The sequence below is a fragment of the Calonectris borealis genome, chromosome 16, assembly GCF_964195595.1.
Source record: "Calonectris borealis chromosome 16, bCalBor7.hap1.2, whole genome shotgun sequence".
NCBI lineage: Eukaryota > Metazoa > Chordata > Aves > Procellariiformes > Procellariidae > Calonectris > Calonectris borealis.
The window spans coordinates 9,698,864-9,718,758 of record NC_134327.1 but is presented as its reverse complement, the minus strand read 5'-3'; the positions used below and the strand labels follow the sequence as shown (position 1 = coordinate 9,718,758).

The following is a 19,895-nucleotide window of genomic DNA, read 5'->3' as shown; positions in this document are numbered from 1 at the left end:
GGACAGTCCTTGCTATCGCCATAACATGACATTTTTTCATATAATCCAGTGTTCATTGCCATGATTTTAAGTCACGTTCTGCTCTCTAAGGTTAACAGGTTAACACCATTTAACATTTTTACGGCACAAAAACATCACCACATTTTTCAGGCTAACAGGTAACATCACCTAGCATCAAATGTCATGGCTTGCCCAGTTCTAGTAGAAAAACAAGTCAGCAGGAGAGAGGATAAAACAAACAGGCAAGTAGGTTACCATCACAGAGGCAGCTTAAATTGAACAAAGGTGCTTCTCATAACAAATTGAACAAAGGTGTTTCTCATATCATGTCAAAACACAATAAAAAAATAATCAGGTAATAACCATATATTTAAAAGAAGGCCTGCTTATAATTTAAGACAGAAACAACGGACTTAAAACACGCACCACCTAGAACAATATGAAGTGTCAAATAGTAAATGACAGTTGAGTTTGCTGACATTTTTCCTGACAATATCCCCTCTCTTTGGAAAAGCCAGATTTCTCAAACCTGAAACCTTCTGTAATCAGTTTTGATGACGCTTTTGTCATGAAACACTTCCCAGCTTCAGGATAGTAGTGATGCTGAAGCCAGAAAGAAGATTAAATATCTTTGCCATCCCTCTTGCTGCTCCCTTCTCCCTAAAACAGCCAGTAGCTCACCGGGTTACAGCACTCACGTGCGTCGCAGAAATAGACCTTAAGTCCCTGCTCCACCAAGCTATGAGTTACTCTGCTCTTCCAGAAAAAAAAGCAGCAAGGCAGGATTTTTTGGCAGGATAAGGAACTATTCTCACATACAAGTCCCTGTCTCCCCACCCCATTACTTAGCTGCAGCTGTCAACAGCACAGACTCTAATAAAGCCTGAAAGGCAATCTAAGCTGTACTCATCAAGTGTGCAGGGGTCACCATATAACATGTATTTAATGTGCCTTTACAACGGCTAAAACCCAAGAAGCTGGTTGATAAGGCTTTGCGGCCGGTAAACACTGCATGCAAGATTAATGGGTAAGAGCATGTGATAACAAAACATTCTTTTCCTCGGCCGAGATTGCTGTAGGCTCACAAAACAACAAAGGGTTTTAGCACCATACTTCATATCTTCTTCCAACTCCCAGCCTTTGAAAGATTAAAACTGGAAGGAATTAAGTTAGCAGAAGAGGATCAAGAAAATCAGAGTATGAATCCATAAATATTTACAGAAATGGAGAGATATAAGTGATGTACTTCTCAAAGATCTATATGATTAACTAAAACGCAAAGACATCTCAAACAACAAAATAAAGAAGCATGATATCTTCTAGGTGGAAATCTAAGGAAACTACAAGAAAAGGCCACAACAAGGCAAAATGTGCAGAAAGAGGACTAGAAACCCTCTTCACCTATGTAACATAAGATTTTTTTTTTTCAACTCTGGGCGAAGTACAAACTAGAGAACAAGGTAAAAGAAACCAGCCACACTAAAGGGAAAAACAACTTGCAATGATTTAGGAAACACCAATTTCAAAATTTAAAAAGGCCTTAAGACTAAAGGTAGCAATGTATCTAAAGTTAGAAAATTCTACCCAAATCTTCAGCACGTTTATATAAAGTTTTAGAGGTGGAAGAGAGAGACGCACACACCAAGAACGCTTTTTTCTTCTCAGTTCATTTCGATATCACTAGGTGGAACAGACTCAGAAACTGTACAGTTATACAGATGATTGGATCAAAGTTTGGGTTTCTTTGAAAGAGAAGTTTCCCTCGATCGCAACATTAATTGCCTCAACCTAGAATAGCATCAGTCACCAGGAGAGCCAGGCAGGTACCAGAAGGCACCAGTTTCCTGATCAACCACCGCTCTCCTCTCGCTCCGGATTAGGGAAGAGAAACGACATCCTCTCACAGGCAGATGCGCTGGAATAAGCACCACTGGCGGGACCGGCCCGGATGAGAAGCTTTTGGACAATCTCCAAGCTCTCAGTAACTGCCTGACTGGCAGAAAAAAATTAACACGATCATGTGTCTGGCTTGAATCATTTCCTCTCCAGTTTGGTGGAATAATGTCAGAGTTTCCCTCTAAGTAGAAGAAAATATTATGCAAACCAAGCTATTTGCCAAGAGAAGCTGTTTACGCAAGGAAACGCCTCCCTGTGCAAATCGATTTTCACTTGGGCATTAGGGCAGAGAGCACAGACAACAATTTCAAAATACCTTAAAGTGGATGGCAGAAAATTTCATGGTACCAACACCACTAAAAATTACGACGCAGAAGAATCTAAAAGCTCATAATGTCTCAAGCTGCTCTAAGTGAGGGTTCATTAGCACTCAGCAGCTTTCAGATTTTTTATTTGTAGCATTCATTTTCATTACACCATGCTTCAAACAATGTAGAACTGAATGATAATTAGGTTTACTGAGATAAAGATGTCTATATAAAGGCACCAGTTGAGTCTACATAGATAAAACCAGAATTGCTGTCTGGCTGCCAGGTTTGACACTCGGACTTACACAAAGTCACCTCTGAACAATTCAGAGCAGCAAACTCTCCAAAAGCATATTGCACCCTTCCAGCTTTCTAAAATCCAATGCCAGGCTAAAGAGGTGGTCTTTAGGACAGATGAATTTTAAATATATGAAAGCTTCATGATATCCGTCTCCTGCCCAGAGGATAATCAATACGGTGAGCTGGAATACTAAAAAGAGGGGCACAAGTAGACAAATGGGAAGAGCTGACTATAGGAAATACCAAATACAAAAATACAGTCTTGATATACTCAGGCTTTGGGAGTTGTCTTAGTCTTATTTACAGTTTTATATAAAACTTTCTATTTCAACTTTTAAGTATTATCACAACTGAGCACTTAAACTGTCACGGAGGAGTAGAGTCTCCTTAGCATTTCAACAACACTGAAACTTTTAATATCAACACCTTCCAGAACTGAAGGAAACCCTACCCATCTCACAAGAAGTGTTTCCCAACAGAAAGGACTGTAAAAATGCGAACAACATGGATCGAGACAGCACTCTCAAACATACAGTTTAAGCCTCCTAGCAAATAGGAAACTCAAGGTAGAGGAAAGAATGAAAGAAAGAAAGAAAGAAAGAAAAAAAGAAAAAAAAGATTGCCAGATTTATTTCTGGTCACTGCATTTAAACCAGCAAAATGTATTTGTCTGTACCAGTCTGTGTCTGCTGAAAAAAACCGCAGTCTTTCATGGAAGCGCAGCTTCACGCGTTTACAGGCTGATTCACTGGAGGCTTCTGGACATGTTTCATTTCTTTATTCAAATAACCCTCATGCCGTGGGAGTGTTACATGCAACACCCTTCCGTTTCACACACGCTTTTACTATTGGATTTTCTGTGCACTGTCTCTCATCTACATCGCACACAATGAAAAGTTGGTTTTATTGACCTTGCGCCAGAGCCAGAGGTGGATTGTGCGGAAGTATCTGGCAGCTCTCACTGACTTTCAGTCACCTTTTTCCTTCAATTTCTTTGTTCCTCTATTTTTTATTAGATCTCTTTTATGTCTTTTATTGACAGTTTCTTCCAGTGATGCTGTCACTCCTCTACACACATTCACACTCTTGCTTGCACTCTCAGCGTACGTATAAGTAGATGAGAGAGCACTGGCAACAGAAAGAGAAATATGCACAGCATGGGCTTATATGCAACAGCTTCTCCAGAAAGCACATTTTATCTACATCATCTTGAAAGCCTTTCTGTTGAGATAGCTATCGCCTCACGCTACGAAATGGAGAAAAGCTGCAAAGTCATCTTTGAAATTGTGCCAGCTGAGCCAACACACGTCAAAAAGCAAGAGCTTTCCTTTTTTTGCTTTTAGAAAGACAAAGAGCTCTATAGCATCTGAAGCGCAGAGGTCAAAATAAGACATTGGAGAGCATGCGAATTAATTACAAATACTTCCTTTTCACATCTATTTTCTTCTAGCACTAGCATGACCACTAATTTCCAGGTGCAATCAGTAGAGCGGGCCTGTAGTTCTAACCAGGCTCTACCTTCACCACACTCACCCCCTTGTGCACCCCCCAGCACACATCCCTTTTCCCACTTTAGTCACCATTCTCCAAGTGCAAAGTTCTTTCTATTTTAGCAAGCAGTTATACATTAAAGTGGTCGACAACTGGCTCTGTTGTAGTGTGTACTGGTGTTTTATATAAAAAGAGGTTTATTTCATTGAAAAACAAATGTTAAAATAAAATTTCAGTCTCCTTTATATAGGAAAAAAATTCCTAAGCCCAAGTGAAAAAGTGAATCCACTTTAAAAAAGTCTTTAAACAAGGGCATCTTACAGTGCCAGGAGACTGCAGATTACCAGAGGTTTCTGCAACCCTAAATTTGGTGCCCATTTGAGATTCTGTTACGTAAGCTAAATATATTATTTACAAAGGAAAACAAGCAGGAGAAAGAACAACTTTTATAAATGCATAGTTCAAATGTAATCAATCTTCCAATAACCTAATTGATGTGCAAGTAACAAAATCACTCTGGAACTTCATTACAAGAGTAAGACATGTTGTTTTCTCTCAGTAGAAATTATTCTTCCCTTGTTATGTTCTTCAATGAACGAGAGAAGTATACTGAATAGTCATCTTTATTTTTCTGCTTTACATGTAAACACTTTCTTCTTTTGCAGAAGACACTCGCATGTGAGGCACACACTGACATGCCAGTCTTTCAGAGTACCACTGATGATACTGTTAGTGACACTGAGTGAAAAAGCAAAATGCTACAATAAGCTTGATTTAAAAAAAAAAGAAAAGAAAAAAAACAGGAGGAAGGAGGAAGAAAATAAAAGAATGAGCAACTGAAGAAGAGGGGACTGGAAAGCAATCAGATACGTACCTCCTAACGCAGAATAAGCAGAGACAGCCAGTCACAGAACAGAAAGGTGATAGGTCATAGGCCATAAGGAAAACAAGAAGGCACATTTAAACCACTCATTAAAAAATCATAGCCAAAACCAAACCAAGAGAAACTCACAAATAATATGGAAAAATAAAGACATACAAAAATAACTATTTGAAGAGAAATCCTTTTTTTTTTGTACACAGAAAACTAGTTGAAATATCACACAGTTTTCTGAAATGACCTTATGGAGACTTAGTTGTTATTTATCAGTCACAGCATGTAAATACCATATGGCATTTCCTATTTGTCGCCGAGTTTTTATTTCTCATATATCAGAAATAAAACTCCGAAGTTTGAAACAAGATTGCTAATTTGGATACATAAAATAAGAAGTAACAACCTTCAGATGTAAAGGAGTTACTTATTTTGGTTCATACATTTTTAAATACAAATTACAAAGTTAATCCTATTACCTTCACAAGAAAGCAGATAGACACGGAAGCAGCAAACATGCTAACAACGAACAAACATATAGCAGCAAAACTGCCCTTATAACTAACCTAATTTCAGCAGCCAACCTTCTCTATCTGGATTAAAAAATGTATGCGTTAGATCATTTCCATCATCCTCTGGAATTTTAAACGGCTCATTCTTAATACTTTCATATAAATTCTAGAAGAATAAAAAAAGAGGAAAAAGACCTCATTAATAAATGTCTAACAGAAAATGCAACCAGGACATCCTACTGCTTTCTCAGACTATTTGTATAAAAAGCATAGGAAATACAGTCCATAAAATTCTGGACCATCCCTTCTCAATCGTTGTTTACTACTTCGATTAAGTTTGATTTTAAACTACTTCATCTACAAACAAGTGTCTCTTTTTTACACATTTTATAAGCACTCCTAGCAAAGACATTTTTTCTTTAATTTCTGCATTCAGTATTTCAAACGTTTCAGCTTCAGGTCTCATTTAGTACAAATTTTGCCAAATGAATCTGGGTTTTCAGAAAATGGTTTAGACCGTCACACTGTCTTAGAGAAATAAGTGTTTTTAATCTCAAGGGACAAGAGGAAGCTCCACAAGACACACAGAAAGAAATGAGAGGCAATAACAAAACAATGACTTTTTCCGGCTTTCTCTGACTTATCCAGAAATACTACTTTTTTTCATAAGCCAATTCTACAAGAATTTTGCCATCAGCAAACTACTGAGAGATATACAGAGTGTCTTCTCTGGAATCTCCTCTCCTTAACAAAAGATTGACTATAGGGAGAACTAGCTTAAAGCAGCTGTGAATATCAGAAAATGCTCCTTTCAGCTACTCAAATGGTTATGCATGCTAGAAAATGTTCTTCTTACTTTCCCTCGACAAATCTGCCTGACAACTGTTGCACACACTTCTAAGTTTCCTATTAAAAACACAAAGCATTGCCTTGTCTTACCCAGTCTAACTTACCCGTAGCAATTCTTCTGGAAGGTCTCCACCTTCATTAATTCCACGATTCATAGAAATAAACCTCTCTACTGTTGGTTTATCTCTTACATTGTGGTTGTGCAGACTGGTATTTAACATAATGATTGCAAATGACAGCACATAGCATGTATCTGAAATAAAATTTCAAAAATTATTTATCTCTGTGTGTTGTGGCAGAAACCTATATAATGAATATATAATTCATCCTGACTGGTAAAGAAGAAGAAACAGGTAGTCAAAAAATCCTTGAACGCTATACATGAAAGCAAAGTCTCATCTTTCTTTAAACTGTTGAAGTAAGCCTAAGAAGAAAAAAATATGTAACAATTCAAATTAAAAGCCAGTATGAGAAAAACAGTACTACAGAATCCAAAAATATTTTTAAACTCTCTGAAATCATTGCTTTCACCCTAAATTAACATTTCACTTGAAACACTGAAGTGTTCTTGGGCAAAAAGTTCTCTGCATACACATTTTGCCTAGATCATATTGGTAGATCCTAGAATAGACTTGGTCGATCAGACTGATACTCAAATTACTTCCAAAGCTTCCTCCAAAGAGAAAGAACAGTCTCTTCAAAATACTATTTGAACTGCATTTAAACAGACTGAAAATGACATTAACTCAATTTCTTGGCATACACAAGGTGGCTAGTACCACTGAATAATATCAAAAGATGACAAAGGAGATCTTATCTTGCCTCTTGACATGGTTATGATTATAGTAAATTCTCCCAGAATTCAAGTACAAGATCCTGTATAAGAAAAAGCAGGATGGAAACCTCTCTGCTACATAGAGGAAAAAAGTGTTTGCATCTTCAGCACTTTGTTTTCAATAAGTATTTTCCTCTCTAGCTGCTGCAGACATTAACCTTTTCCTAGCTTATTTGTTCCTCAAACTAAGTGATCAACAGCAAGCTATGTGTGTCTACAACTAAACAAACCAACAGTGCCAGAACGCTAGGGCATTCTGTGCAATATCACAACATTTTGTTAGCTTTTATGACTTCAGTAATTCTAAACCAAGTAATTCAACGGAAAACTGAGGTGCATTTCTAACTGAGATAAATTATTGCTGAACAGACTGCTAAAGAGAAAGGATACAGTCCTCATAACAAAAATGGATGACCATAGCCACGTATAGGTAGACTTGATACAGAGATAATCAGGTGTAAAGTCCTTACAACTGACAGATGAGACTACCCAATCTATTGGTCTCTTCTGCCTTTAAGCTCCTGAGACTCTTACTTTTCCAATTCCTAGCCAAAATCTTTAGTGACATTCCTGAAGTGTGTTTTATACTTTAATTGGCTTACATATGTATTAATGTTGACGTTTCATAAATGGAAATGCATTCTGACCATAAGCTTCCACCGCCTGGAAACAAAGCGTAGGATTAGACAGTTGCATTTTCTCAGTTCTCAAAAATTTCTCATTTCACATATTATTTTATCCTGAACTTCCAAACTGGCCATCATCTCAGTATGCATCAGACGTAGAAGAACATATATGATCTACAACATACATATATATATACATACTTACGAACTCCTATTGTTTCCTGTGACTAACCTGTAGACTGGAAGACTCCTGGGTTACAAAGGCAATAGCGCGAAGCAAAAGCTTCCATCATACGATCAATTTTTTGAGCTTCTCCTGGGAGTCTGAAGCTCCACAGAAACTGCCTACAGAAGGGAAGAATAGTTGTTAGACTCATTCCAATATTTATATATTAAGCATATATTACTAATAACCAGAATCAAAACAAAACAAAACAAAAAAATCAGCGATATCTATATAAAATGTCCTAGAAATACGTTCTCAATCTCTCAACACACAAGTCAGGAGCTATTATAAAGCAACATGCACAGATGGCTAGCCCAGTAATTCAGCCAGCAACACTGCATGCTATCAGGCAAGATAATATGTCAGTTCATATTCTGAGACTCTCTCTTTTTTCCAGACTAGTAAACAATTTTCTGTATGCATCCCATTTTTGCCATGAGAATGCTATGGGGAAACAATCAGTTCAATCCTCCCTGGGTTTCCTGGCTACAAAAAGCAATAAACACTCAGCTAGACTTTACTTACAACGTAAAAAGACACATTACCTAAAATATTTCTGGTAGGGGAGAGAAGCAAGGAATAAAAAAACCACTTAACATCTTTACTTGAACTCCTCAAACATTTAAAAATAGTAACAACAACAAGAGAAACCCCAGTGCTTAGAGAGGTGCTGCCTGTCTAGTGTAAGTTCACCCTACAAGAATCAGACCCAGATCTTAAAAATAAAGACTCATGATATCACCTCAGTAATTTTGTAATATATGCAGGAGATCTGTGCTCCTGTTTAGCAGCATGAACTGAAATAGAGTTTTTACATACATAACTTACTATTTCTACCATATAGGTACACTGGAATGCATACAGGACAGAAGTCTTGACAATTTACTTTTGGCACACTGCGGTGCTAAAAAACTCCAATGAATTTAATCACTTATTCTCTTCTTTCTTAGCAAAATAATTATCTAAATTAAAACAGGATCTAAACCAGCAAAGTTACATGCTCTGCCATGCAAAACAAGTTCTCGATATTCCCTGTATAGTAATATAGCATAGAATATAGTAACCATTTATTCCTGTCTTCATCAGTTTTCATTTTAGGACATTATATTAAAGTGTCACAGGCCATCTGTAGTTTGTCAGCTCTATATACTGTCTTTTACTCACCTCATGCAAGGTTCCAACCCAGATCACGAATTTTGTAAGCTACCAAAATACAAACATTTAATAGTAGCAGCTGCTAAGGAAGAATAAAGTCAAACCTAACATTAAATTGAGTAAAATAGACAGGAATATGAAGCCTCCCAGACAAGCTTCAGCAGCCAGAGAAAAGGCTTCCTTAGCTCAAGCCTCAGGCAGCTCAAGTTATCATCACCACGTCACTCAACCATAGCAAAGCTGTTCTGACTCCACATCACAAGGCACTGCACCAGAGACAAAGATCACACGGACATTTCAATCTATCTGGTGTCAGGAGGGAGTCACTTGTGGCAATGAAACTGGCAGAACTGTCTAAATCAACTTGATTCGCTAGATCTATTATGGATTTCCACCAAGAAGAAAAGGCACTTCACAAGGTCACTGTATGCTGGCATCCCAGAGAAATCAAGTAAACCGTTCACTCAGCAAGGAAAAAAAGTATACTAAGATATTACACTTTCTTTCACAAGACAAGTGGGAAACTCTGAGGAAAGTAGAAGGAAATTACTTGATTCGAAGTTTACCTCTGCAATTGAACATAATCACTGATTGTGGTCAGCGGGATTCCCTCCCTCCCTGCCCAGAGGAACAAGTTGAGGCGGAAGGAAAGGAGAAAGAAGATGGCAGCAAAGAAAATTATTTATTTGCTTGGGTTAGGGGTTTGCTTGGTTTTTACCTATCTTTGTGCTAATATACAAAACAGATCTTCAATTGTCCACATATGGCAGGCACACCGAAGAGTTACAGCTATGTTTTAGTTGTTTGTATTTGTCTGAAATAATTAGAAGTTTTCACCTTCAAAGGCAGCACACACACAAGCAATTGGAAGGGTTAAAACAGAGCTGTCTCTGCTAACTTGCACAGTAATGCATATAATCGTGCTGAGCTGTAGATCAGCTTTCTGATGAATAAATCAACACAGTGGCTTATATGAACGTGCAATTCGATAAAGGAAGGTCAGGTAAAAAAAAAAAAATTTACTCACCTTAAGGCTTGTACAAGATTGAGATCAGCGAACTCATGGAGTTCAACAAAAGCCTGAAGAACTTTAATATTAAATTCATCTCTGTGAAAGACAAAAATGGAAATAGACAATTACAATTCTGAACTTTAAAGGCTTGTTAGTTCTCTCTATCTCTATGATCATACTGATCAAACCAAGTCATCAGAAATAGTTTACACATTTATTTGATACTTAACACTAGTATTTTGTCCATGTTTGCTGGCATTAAAAAGGTAGGTTAGCAAGAGCCAGTACACTTGAACTGATTTTACCACTGCTTATTTAAATGACCCAAAAATGGCCTGGCCTTCTTTGCTTCACATTTATTATTACTTTACCTGCCTTGATACGGGATGATACCTCATAAAGTAAAAAGTCTTTTGCAGAAATTGTGTCATGAACTCTTAAAACAATGGTTAATGTAGGATTAACTTCTTTAGCCATACAACACATGAAAAACAAACTATCCCATTTTTCCCTCTAATAACAGAAAATATTAAAGCAGTATATTAATTTATGTACAAAGATGAGGAACAGAAATGCTTTAACTGATTGTACCTAGGCAAAAGAACAGCTTTTTAAAAGAGCTACTTAGTACGTAGTTTATTCTTACTGTATTCTCAAAAATCATTACAATGAAAGTTTAGTTAAATCAGAATAGATTTTGAATGGGCTTCCTCACACCTGTCTTTTATATTGCTATGTAAACCATGAGCCAAATTATGCTTTGTTTGATACAAAGGTGTTTAAATGCAAAAATAACATTTAAACATTAACGCATACAAAATTATTTGGATGCAGACAGAATTTAGTCTACATCATCACTGAGTTCATATGCCAAAACCGTGAAGGTTTACAATTCTCAGGGTGTGCTTTAAATACATCACCAAGACAGAATGTTGCATATCAGCCTCCACCCGAAAATAGAAAGGTGTGCGCCCACCAAGAATTATCTGTTGCATTACTGACTAACTGCATAGTCAGACTAACCTGTAACGTTCATGAGTAAATACCTTAAAATGAATTATTCATTCATTAGGATGTCCCCATATTGTTTACAGAAAAACACATCAGCTCTGTCAAGCAAAACGAAGCAATTCTTACGAAATTTAGTAACGTACAATTCAACTGCGTGACTACTTTTCAGTGCAGTGAACTAAAGTGGCGTAACAGCATAATAAAAGAAAGCACTCTAATAGAGGTACTTTGTTACTCTAAGCCAAATACTGATTTTGCTTATATATACATAAAGCTGCAGTCATTCAGAACAAACATTAGCCTTACACTCTAATTTTTGCACTTCTAGGTTTTAATGTAGACTGGATTAATAGTGATACTTGTGTTGGGTACAGCTCCAAAGACACAAGCCAAATATCATGAAAGGTCTAGGAAACCACTTAAAAAAAATAAGTGAAGACTTACCCATATATAAAGAAATCCTAAATCTTTTATAGGATGTAATTCGTCCCTTATTTATTGTACATTTTTAGGTATTATCTCGTTCCATTTTACCATTCACTTTTTTCAGTTTGCTGAGTGCTTAACACTATAAAAGTCAATAATTTAAAATATATCTCTCTATGGCAGAATGTTATACAAATACTTCAACCTGTTGACTATCCTGGTCTCGTCTTCAGCTATATTTAGCTAGAATGCAGAAGTAATTCATGATGGGCCCCCGAGAGGGAGTGGCAAAGTAAAAAAGAACGTCCTCAGATTCCAAATGCCTTGATAAAAGATACTACATAACTCAATAAAAACTCATCTATAATATGCACTGCCATTTGCATAGCACAAATCACTTAATAGCCTGTTTCTAAGGTAGTCACAAAAGCAAAACTAGCAGCTTAAGATCACCTCAATTGTCACATTTTATTTTATCCCACGGTATTTATTTTACCCCAGGACCTAAAGGCCCAATACATTGTTTTCAGAGGAACATGAATAAAAATTGTTAGGATTCTAGGAAATTAATGTTGCAGTTCAAAGATGTATGATGAACCAATTCCCCATTCCAGACCTGACTACCTTGAAATTTCCATACACATTCCTGAAAATCAGATTGTCATCTCTTCACCTCCACCCCTCCTTACTAATTAATATAAGTGAAGAAAAAAAATAGACAGAAATACCATGTGCTTTCCCATTACCATATTAATATTACACCCTTCACAGAAATGAAGAAACATGCAAAAAACTATTAAAGTAGACTGACTGGATACACTGAATAAAAGCTCCTTTTAAAGCAAAAAATAATTTCAAATTTCTTTTTGACTTCAACTGCTCCTTAAAATTGACAGGTTGCTTCTGCCTTGTCGCAAAATAGCAGCAGTATGTTAATTTTTTTCATTTCTCCTAAGATTTTATTATCCAGTTGATAGATTTATATAAAATTTCCTGATCAGATTTGCTATTCAGTATAACCACTACGTTTGTCTGTATTTATGTCCTGAAAAATTCAGAAGATATAATTGAATTGCATATTTATCTGTATACATACTCAATATTAAGAAAGGTTGCCCTGTACTTTCAAATTAGACCAACAGCATCCCTGCCAGGGATGCAAAAGAATGAGCAATATATTTTTTAATGTTAAATGTGAACCCATAAATAGTCACACAAATATTATTGATGACTCCAGTGGGCCTGGACATATTGGTAAGACCTTTCTGCATGAATGCAGGGGTTCTGGGAATAGGGCTAGAAAAACTGGAAATATTTCAGAAGACAATACCAAGGTAGAATGCAGCTCTCAAAAACGAACACAGACTGTTTTATACAAGCTTTGTTACAGTTTGGCAATTATGGACATCAACATATAAGTGATTTTATAATACTGATTGCCCAAATATTCAAGAGAAACGATGTAATGCTGTTGTATATAAATTGTTGAAATGCCTATATATACTGCACAGAAACTTCACAGTGGAGATTTATTTTCCAAATATACATATTACAGTAAAAACTTTCATTAAACCTATTAAAGTCAGGAGGAAATTGCTGAGCACAATCTAAGCCGTTGATGCTGTAAAGAGATTATGGGTGCCTCAAAAGGGATCTGCCAGAACATATCACTACAGCAGTATATCCTAAATGAGTCAGCTTTTAAACCTCCATAACTGGCACCTGAACCGGAACATGTGCAAGCACGTAGATACACGTACTCCAACCCACTCTTCACTTCTGTCTCTTTCTGCTGCCTTTTTCGAAATCAATTCCTGGGTTGCACAGCAATGGAATTAATTTGCATTTTGATTGTGTTTTGCAATAGTATGCATAAATATGCATGTTTATTGTACTACGATTGATAAAGATATGGTGCGGCTGCCCTTTGAGACGCCTACTTACTAAGGGAAGTCTGTGTGCAGGGAAGAAGACAACACTAAAACCTGCTTATAACTATTGTCCCAGGAACTACCCATTTTAGTAAGTAATTTCTTTGCTATCTAATTATTAGCGATTGTAGATCACTCCTTGCCTGGGCACAGTACCTAGAGTTACCGGAACGGTTGCGATGCAACTCTCAGACATTCCAAAAGCTCACGGTATTAAATTCGGCACTGTAACCAAATTTAAGGGTATTTTCTCAAAATAGTAAGTTACAATAAATTAAATATTATTCCACAATGTACCCATTTAAAAAGAACAACAACCTAACAGAAAAAACCCTATCACAATACCGTAAATAGTTTTACTTCCCACTGTAGCTTTTACAGATCTCAGAGTAGTAGAGTAGCACTCTCATGCAGCCTGTGAAGGGGAAGGTAACTACCAAAACCAGTAAGTATGCTTTGTAAACTCAAGAACAAAGTTTCAGTATTTTTATTTTACCTTTCACCGAGGTAATCTCCAATTACCGTTTTATTTAATCCTTCTCCTTTATAAAGGAACTGTGCAATGTCTTCTGCAGTGTTCTGCAGGAGGTCATTTTCTATCAGAAACTGTATTCCCTAGGAAGAGCAATTCCAGAGGAAAAGGAATGTTACATTTTCTTCCACAAGCATTTATGTAAATACTGCTTATAACAGTTGGTAGTAATATATTGACGCAGACATATACATAGTATATTAAGAATTACATTGGACTACAGATTTTTTTTTTTTTAAATGAAATGGTAAACAAATGTTTTTCAGTTAGATAAGCAATATTTAGTACTGGTTTAAAGATAAAAATGAGAACACATTTTTAAGGCTAGAAGTACTAGGTGGCAGTTTGAGTCTCTCAACAATAGAAATATCAAATATTAATTGAACAATTATTCCATGTTGCTCTTTGGAGTTAATGTGCGAGTTGGCCTGTTCACAATATTGCATAAATGTCTGCGGAGACATAATCTGTAAAATCATATAATGAAGAGGTACGTAGGAATAACTTAATTACCACCATGACACAAAATAAAGCATCTGTTATGATCTACAAACTGCAACCCAATACATCAAGCCACTACTTGCAGTAGAAGTCACGGCTGAAGATACTGAAACCGGTTTAAAAGACTTTATGCTGACACTGGGATTATCAGTGACTTCTGGTTGTGCTGGAACTAAACTATTCACAAAGGACTTGAACTAGTCTATTCACAAAGGACTGTTCACGAACCAGTCAAGCTTCTACCACGGAGCTTCCATCAAAACCAGGAGGAGAGGCTCACCCTGTCCCTCAGTGGGTACTTGATCAAGCCCCTGGACTCCTATGCCTCCATAAATTACTGGCCCTATAACTGGCACACTCTAGGGACGCCCAGAGAACTTTCTGCAAAGCGGTAAAGAAAGGAGACTAAGAGTTATATAAAGATTACGTAAAGGATGGAAGGGATGTTATTCCAACACTCAGCAGGTCATGACGAGATAGCGCTCTTTTTTTTTCCTCACCACACACCCCAACAAAGATGTTGCTATTCCTGCTGATTTCATAAAACTGTTAACAGCATGCTAGTGAAAAGTAGGAATGGCACTCTAAGTAACCTTAATGTCTTGGATTCCAAATATGTACAGAAGAGCTTAATAAATTATTCCAAATCTTTTCTACTAGAATATTTCATAATTTCAGAAATATTAGAAGCTTTTCAATTTCTGCAAATGGAATATATTTCTTTTTTATTTCCTTACAACTGGGAAAACTTCCATTATTTTTTGATATAGCATAGGAGGCCCTGCAGTAACATTCAAAAAAGTAATTATCCTTCTGCTTGGTTGATTCTGGTTTTTTATAATGAAATGATTACCTGCCTGACAAAAAAAAAGTCAATTTTCTGACCTAATTTAACAAAGAAAATGAACTGTGATGTTATAAGGCTTGAAGCTTTTTTTAAAAAGTCTGGAATGTAATTCTCTTAAAATAATTTTATCAACATCTGAAAACTTAATTTCAATGACAGGCTGGTATTCTGACTCTGACAACTTAATATTTTGATAAGTCATTTCAGAACAGAATGATTTCGTTGCAAAGACTGTATCTGTTTTATCTTGAAGCAGAAACAGCTGAGCTTTCCTCAGAAATTATCCCTTCAAAGCTTATTTGATAACTATTTGTACAAAAAAGTCATTTGACTATGAAACAATGTTTTTTCCCATACCGAGTTATTCAAAAAGCTTTCTCAGCTCTGTCAACCAACAGAGAACCTTCTTTCTAACAAACATCAGAAATAGCAGTTGCAGATTCCTTTCTTCAACACCTGGACCATATTATTCACGCTTAGTGTTAACAGACTGACCAGAATAGCTTTTAAAAAGTTGTACAAGTTACTGAAAAAGATAATGGACATGACTAGAAGCATGGAAAACAAATTTCTATGCACAGAAGCAGATACTTTAACATAATACAAAAATGAATTTAATTTTCCTTTTTCTGGATTTTTCTCCTGGTTTTTTTTTTGTTCGTAAGATGTTAAAGAACCAGAAGTCAAATAGACAGGAAAAGGAATTTGTCTGGGACAACAACTCCAGCGTCTGGAATAAATGGTAAAATAGGTCAGCCAAATCCCCATCAACTCCTACGCTATCTTTTGTCTTGATGCAAATTTTCCTTCTGTAGACTGCTAGGAGACAGCTGTACTAGTTTGACCTCCCCACACAAAATTCATGGCTACAGAAATAGTCAATATTCACCACAAATACTGCATAGATTTTTTTTAAGTCAGTGCAATGAAATCTGCTTTGAATTTCATAGCTTTTACAGTAACTTAATTACAAATTTTGCAGTTATTTAAACCCTGCCTTTGTCATAAAGAATTCATTTTGTGGGCCCAGCACAGGCAGTACTGACTTTCAGTGCTGCGAATTTCAAGCGCAGCTTTATGTCCTCTGCAGAGGGATTCTTGAAGTGTTTTACAAACTTTACCACTATAGCCCTTCCCACACTAGCTAACCAAATCCAAACAGCAAGGGACATGATATTATGTCACGTAACTGCGTTAAAAACAGCTATTTTGAATGAGGATTTTCTGGCTGGGGGCAGGGAGAATTGCTCTACATATAGGTTACACACCAGAAAATGTAAAGGTCTTCAAAGAAAAACAGTAAAAGAAAATTACCTCACTGTGTTCCTGTTAATACGAAAACATTAGAACTCTGTTATTTGGTTTTAAAGAAGAAAACCTGGGGGATTCAACGCATGTATTATTACCCCAGTTCTTTCACATTCCTAACTCCGGAGACCATCTTCCCTCCCATTTACGAATGAAAAACATCCTTTTCGCAATGACCCCAAGTTAATACTCTCAACATGAGAAGGACATATATTTTAGCTGCCTGTAATTTAAAGTAGCAGCTGCAAACAACAAGATGATCTAGTTTTAAAGCAGCCAGCTACTGCAGGCCACCACTGATTCATAGACATTATTAAGAAATCACTATTGTAAGTCTGTTTACCACATTTAAATTATGTTACAGTAGCAATGCGACCACAGCATCTATTTATAGAAATAATTTCACCCAACAAGAACAGTAACAAAAAATAGTTAACATTGGAATGAAAGCATCTGACATCATCCTGTGACTTCGCCACAAACTTCTAGGATGTGAGAGAGCTGGAGGACAAGAGCAAGCTATCAGGATATTTGGGGGTATTCTGCTCTTAACAGAACTGAAGTTAGACAGTCACCAAAATGGAAAATAAAAATAAAAGACATGGTCAGCAGCTTAAAAATGGTTCTATACCTCAAAGTACTTGAGTGTTTCTGGTAAACTGAAAACAGCCTGAAGAATAGCAGCTATCGCTGTACTTGGAACATTACAGAAAAGCCACCAAAATGTAACTGAATTCAATACAGTTGGGAAGAAAGCATGTCAAGAACTAACTCAGAAAAACAATGCTAAATAATTTCCAAAAAGACCTTAAAGAAGACTCGTCACAAATTCAAAATGGAATCTCAATTACAAACAACAGAAGGCAGTAAAACAAAGCAAGGAAGATGTAAAATGAAAAGTAAAGGCTAAAGGTCAAATATGTCAAAGCAGCTCTTCTAAATATATCAGGGGAGGTCTGTAAGAGCATGCACAGGTTGCTGAATTTTCCAGAAAATTAACAATTGTTTAAGAAAAGTAGAGGCACTGCAGAGAAATGAACTACTTTACTTCTTGGCTAAATGCACAGTAGACTTCTTGAAATTGGTAACCAAGTTTCTACCTGCAGGTGTTTGTACAAGTCATATAGGTACACATATATATGTATATATGTATACAAACATACAAATATTCATACATACCTTTTTCACAAACAGAATTTAGATATACAAATATAAAAGTCTATATGACAACAAATTAAAAAAATGTTAAAGGTGTTTTGGAAGAAATAAAAATAGGACAGCATAAAAAAAAAAAGTATGGCCTCACTAATAACCAAACATCAAAATATTTTTAGAATTCTATTTGACATATCAACATAGAACACCTCTATCAGGTACAAATAATCTTTCTGCAAGCCAGCTCAATCAATACCTGGCATATTTGATTGTTGATAAATAACCTCCATTATCAAAAAAGGTTTGCTTAAGTGTAAAAAGTACATATGATTGACAAATGACTAGATGACTGCTTCTAATTTAACCCTCTGCTCAGTGTGTTACAGGATATACAAATAAGGCATGTGAACTTACATTATCAGAGATGTTTTCTTACGAAAACACGACTGTATTTGTCATAGATCATATTACAAGCAGGAACTTGATTCCTGACACATGGAAAAAAAACATTCTCTACCTTCTTAGGGTCCATGTTGAATTTCTTCCTTCCCATGGCTATTTGCTTATTTCTTTGTGTAGTTTTGCTACACATGGAAAAAAAGAAGAAACAACAGGCAGTTATCAGTTGTTCTTTTACAAAAACAAAAACTTCTGGACAGGCTTCTTTTAATTTGTTTTTTGGCTACTTTGTGTTTTCTATTACAAAACAAGACATTCACTTTTTATAAGGAGGAAAATTATGTTACTATTTTCAATTCTTTCAAGTGATTGCAGCTTCAGAGAACTATATAATTATCAATTGGACAGTCTAAAATATACATTCTACCCAACATATTCTCTATCCAAACAAATGACACACCTGAACAGGATAAGGTCAGGCTTTAAAGACTTTATAACAGACTGAATAAAGGTGACCCAGTGTTTGTTTAACATGATAAAGCTATTTTATTTGCTATTCCTGGAAGGCCTGTTCCAAGGTCTTACTGAATCCTGTCCATATGTTAGCATTACTTACCTTTCTTCTACACTAGTCAGATTATCAATTTCTGTCATAACCTCGGCAATTTCAAATTTTAATCTCTGCCAAAAGAAGGAAGGACAATATGTTAACCTACATTAAAACACTTTTTGAAATAATCTATCATATATTAATATGATCAATTAGGTTTTATTTTCTAATATTTGCTAGTCACCTGAAGAAAAGTGAAGAATCTTATGGCTTCCTTAGATATTTAGCTTAAAGATTTTACCACAACTGAATGTCTGTTATATGGATTTGAACTCCCACTGTGTGCTCGTGTCAGAGCATCAAGACCAAATTGCCATTACCAATTTCAGTATAAGATTTACCCAGATCTCTCACTCCTATCCTGTATGCAAATCTGCAGTTTAATGAGTTCTTGATTACACAAATTAAATGTGTACATATGCACATATTGCATTACATAAATACAGAAGTTAGCATTTTTAAAAGCACACAAATGACGCATAAATCATATTCATTATTAGAAAGATTTAGCTTAAGCCATTTATATGCTTTGAAAAACACTACCTGGAATTCATACCTAGGTATGCAGTTAACTTAATCTACTGAAGCAGTCTTCCAAGGATCTTTACAGATAAATCAATTACCTCAATATCATCAATCAGTTCTTTTTTCCTGCGACGAATATTTAAAAGCTCTTCTCTTTCTTCCATGGAGAGGTCATCAGGCACTGGAATAGACCAAAATGTACAGTTTTTTAGCATTTGCAAACATACCTCATCACAGAAAACTGAATAAACCTGATTAAGAAAAGTAAGTTTACATGAAACATCAGGGCATTTTTCTTTAGCTGGGATCACTTTCAGAGGAAAAAAAACAAACCCCAAACCTAATTTATTGGAATTCTACTTTATAAAATCGTAAGTAAGATAATCAAATGAATGACTATGGACAGAAACCATCTTTCAGGAGAAAGCTAGACAATCGAAGGGAACTTGTTATCATATAATATGTGGTCAGATTTGGCTCTATAGCTTAATTGCCAATAGTCTGATATCATTCCAATTATTTCGGTAACAGACCAAAATTCTTCATGTAAATGAATTCAAAAGACA

General features: G+C 36.0%; 1 protein-coding gene across 2 annotated transcripts in view; it reads right to left on the bottom strand.

Annotated features, from left to right (window-relative positions):
• CYTH3 (cytohesin 3) overlaps nt 1–19,895 on the bottom strand; it is a 53,023-nt gene that overhangs the window by 6,552 nt on the left and 26,576 nt on the right. Inside the window, exons 2-9 of one of the 2 annotated variants that reach the window (XM_075165198.1) lie at nt 19,428–19,510; nt 18,811–18,875; nt 18,313–18,379; nt 13,949–14,067; nt 10,100–10,180; nt 7,924–8,036; nt 6,335–6,483; nt 5,436–5,547 (exon numbers count right to left, since the gene is read on the bottom strand). In XM_075165198.1, the coding sequence (XP_075021299.1) occupies nt 5,436–5,547; nt 6,335–6,483; nt 7,924–8,036; nt 10,100–10,180; nt 13,949–14,067; nt 18,313–18,379; nt 18,811–18,875; nt 19,428–19,510 (789 nt within the window). Of the gene's footprint in view, nt 1–5,435; nt 5,548–6,334; nt 6,484–7,923; nt 8,037–10,099; nt 10,181–13,948; nt 14,068–18,312; nt 18,380–18,810; nt 18,876–19,427; nt 19,545–19,895 lie in introns of those variants that run through there. The other variant, XM_075165197.1, reaches the window with a different exon arrangement.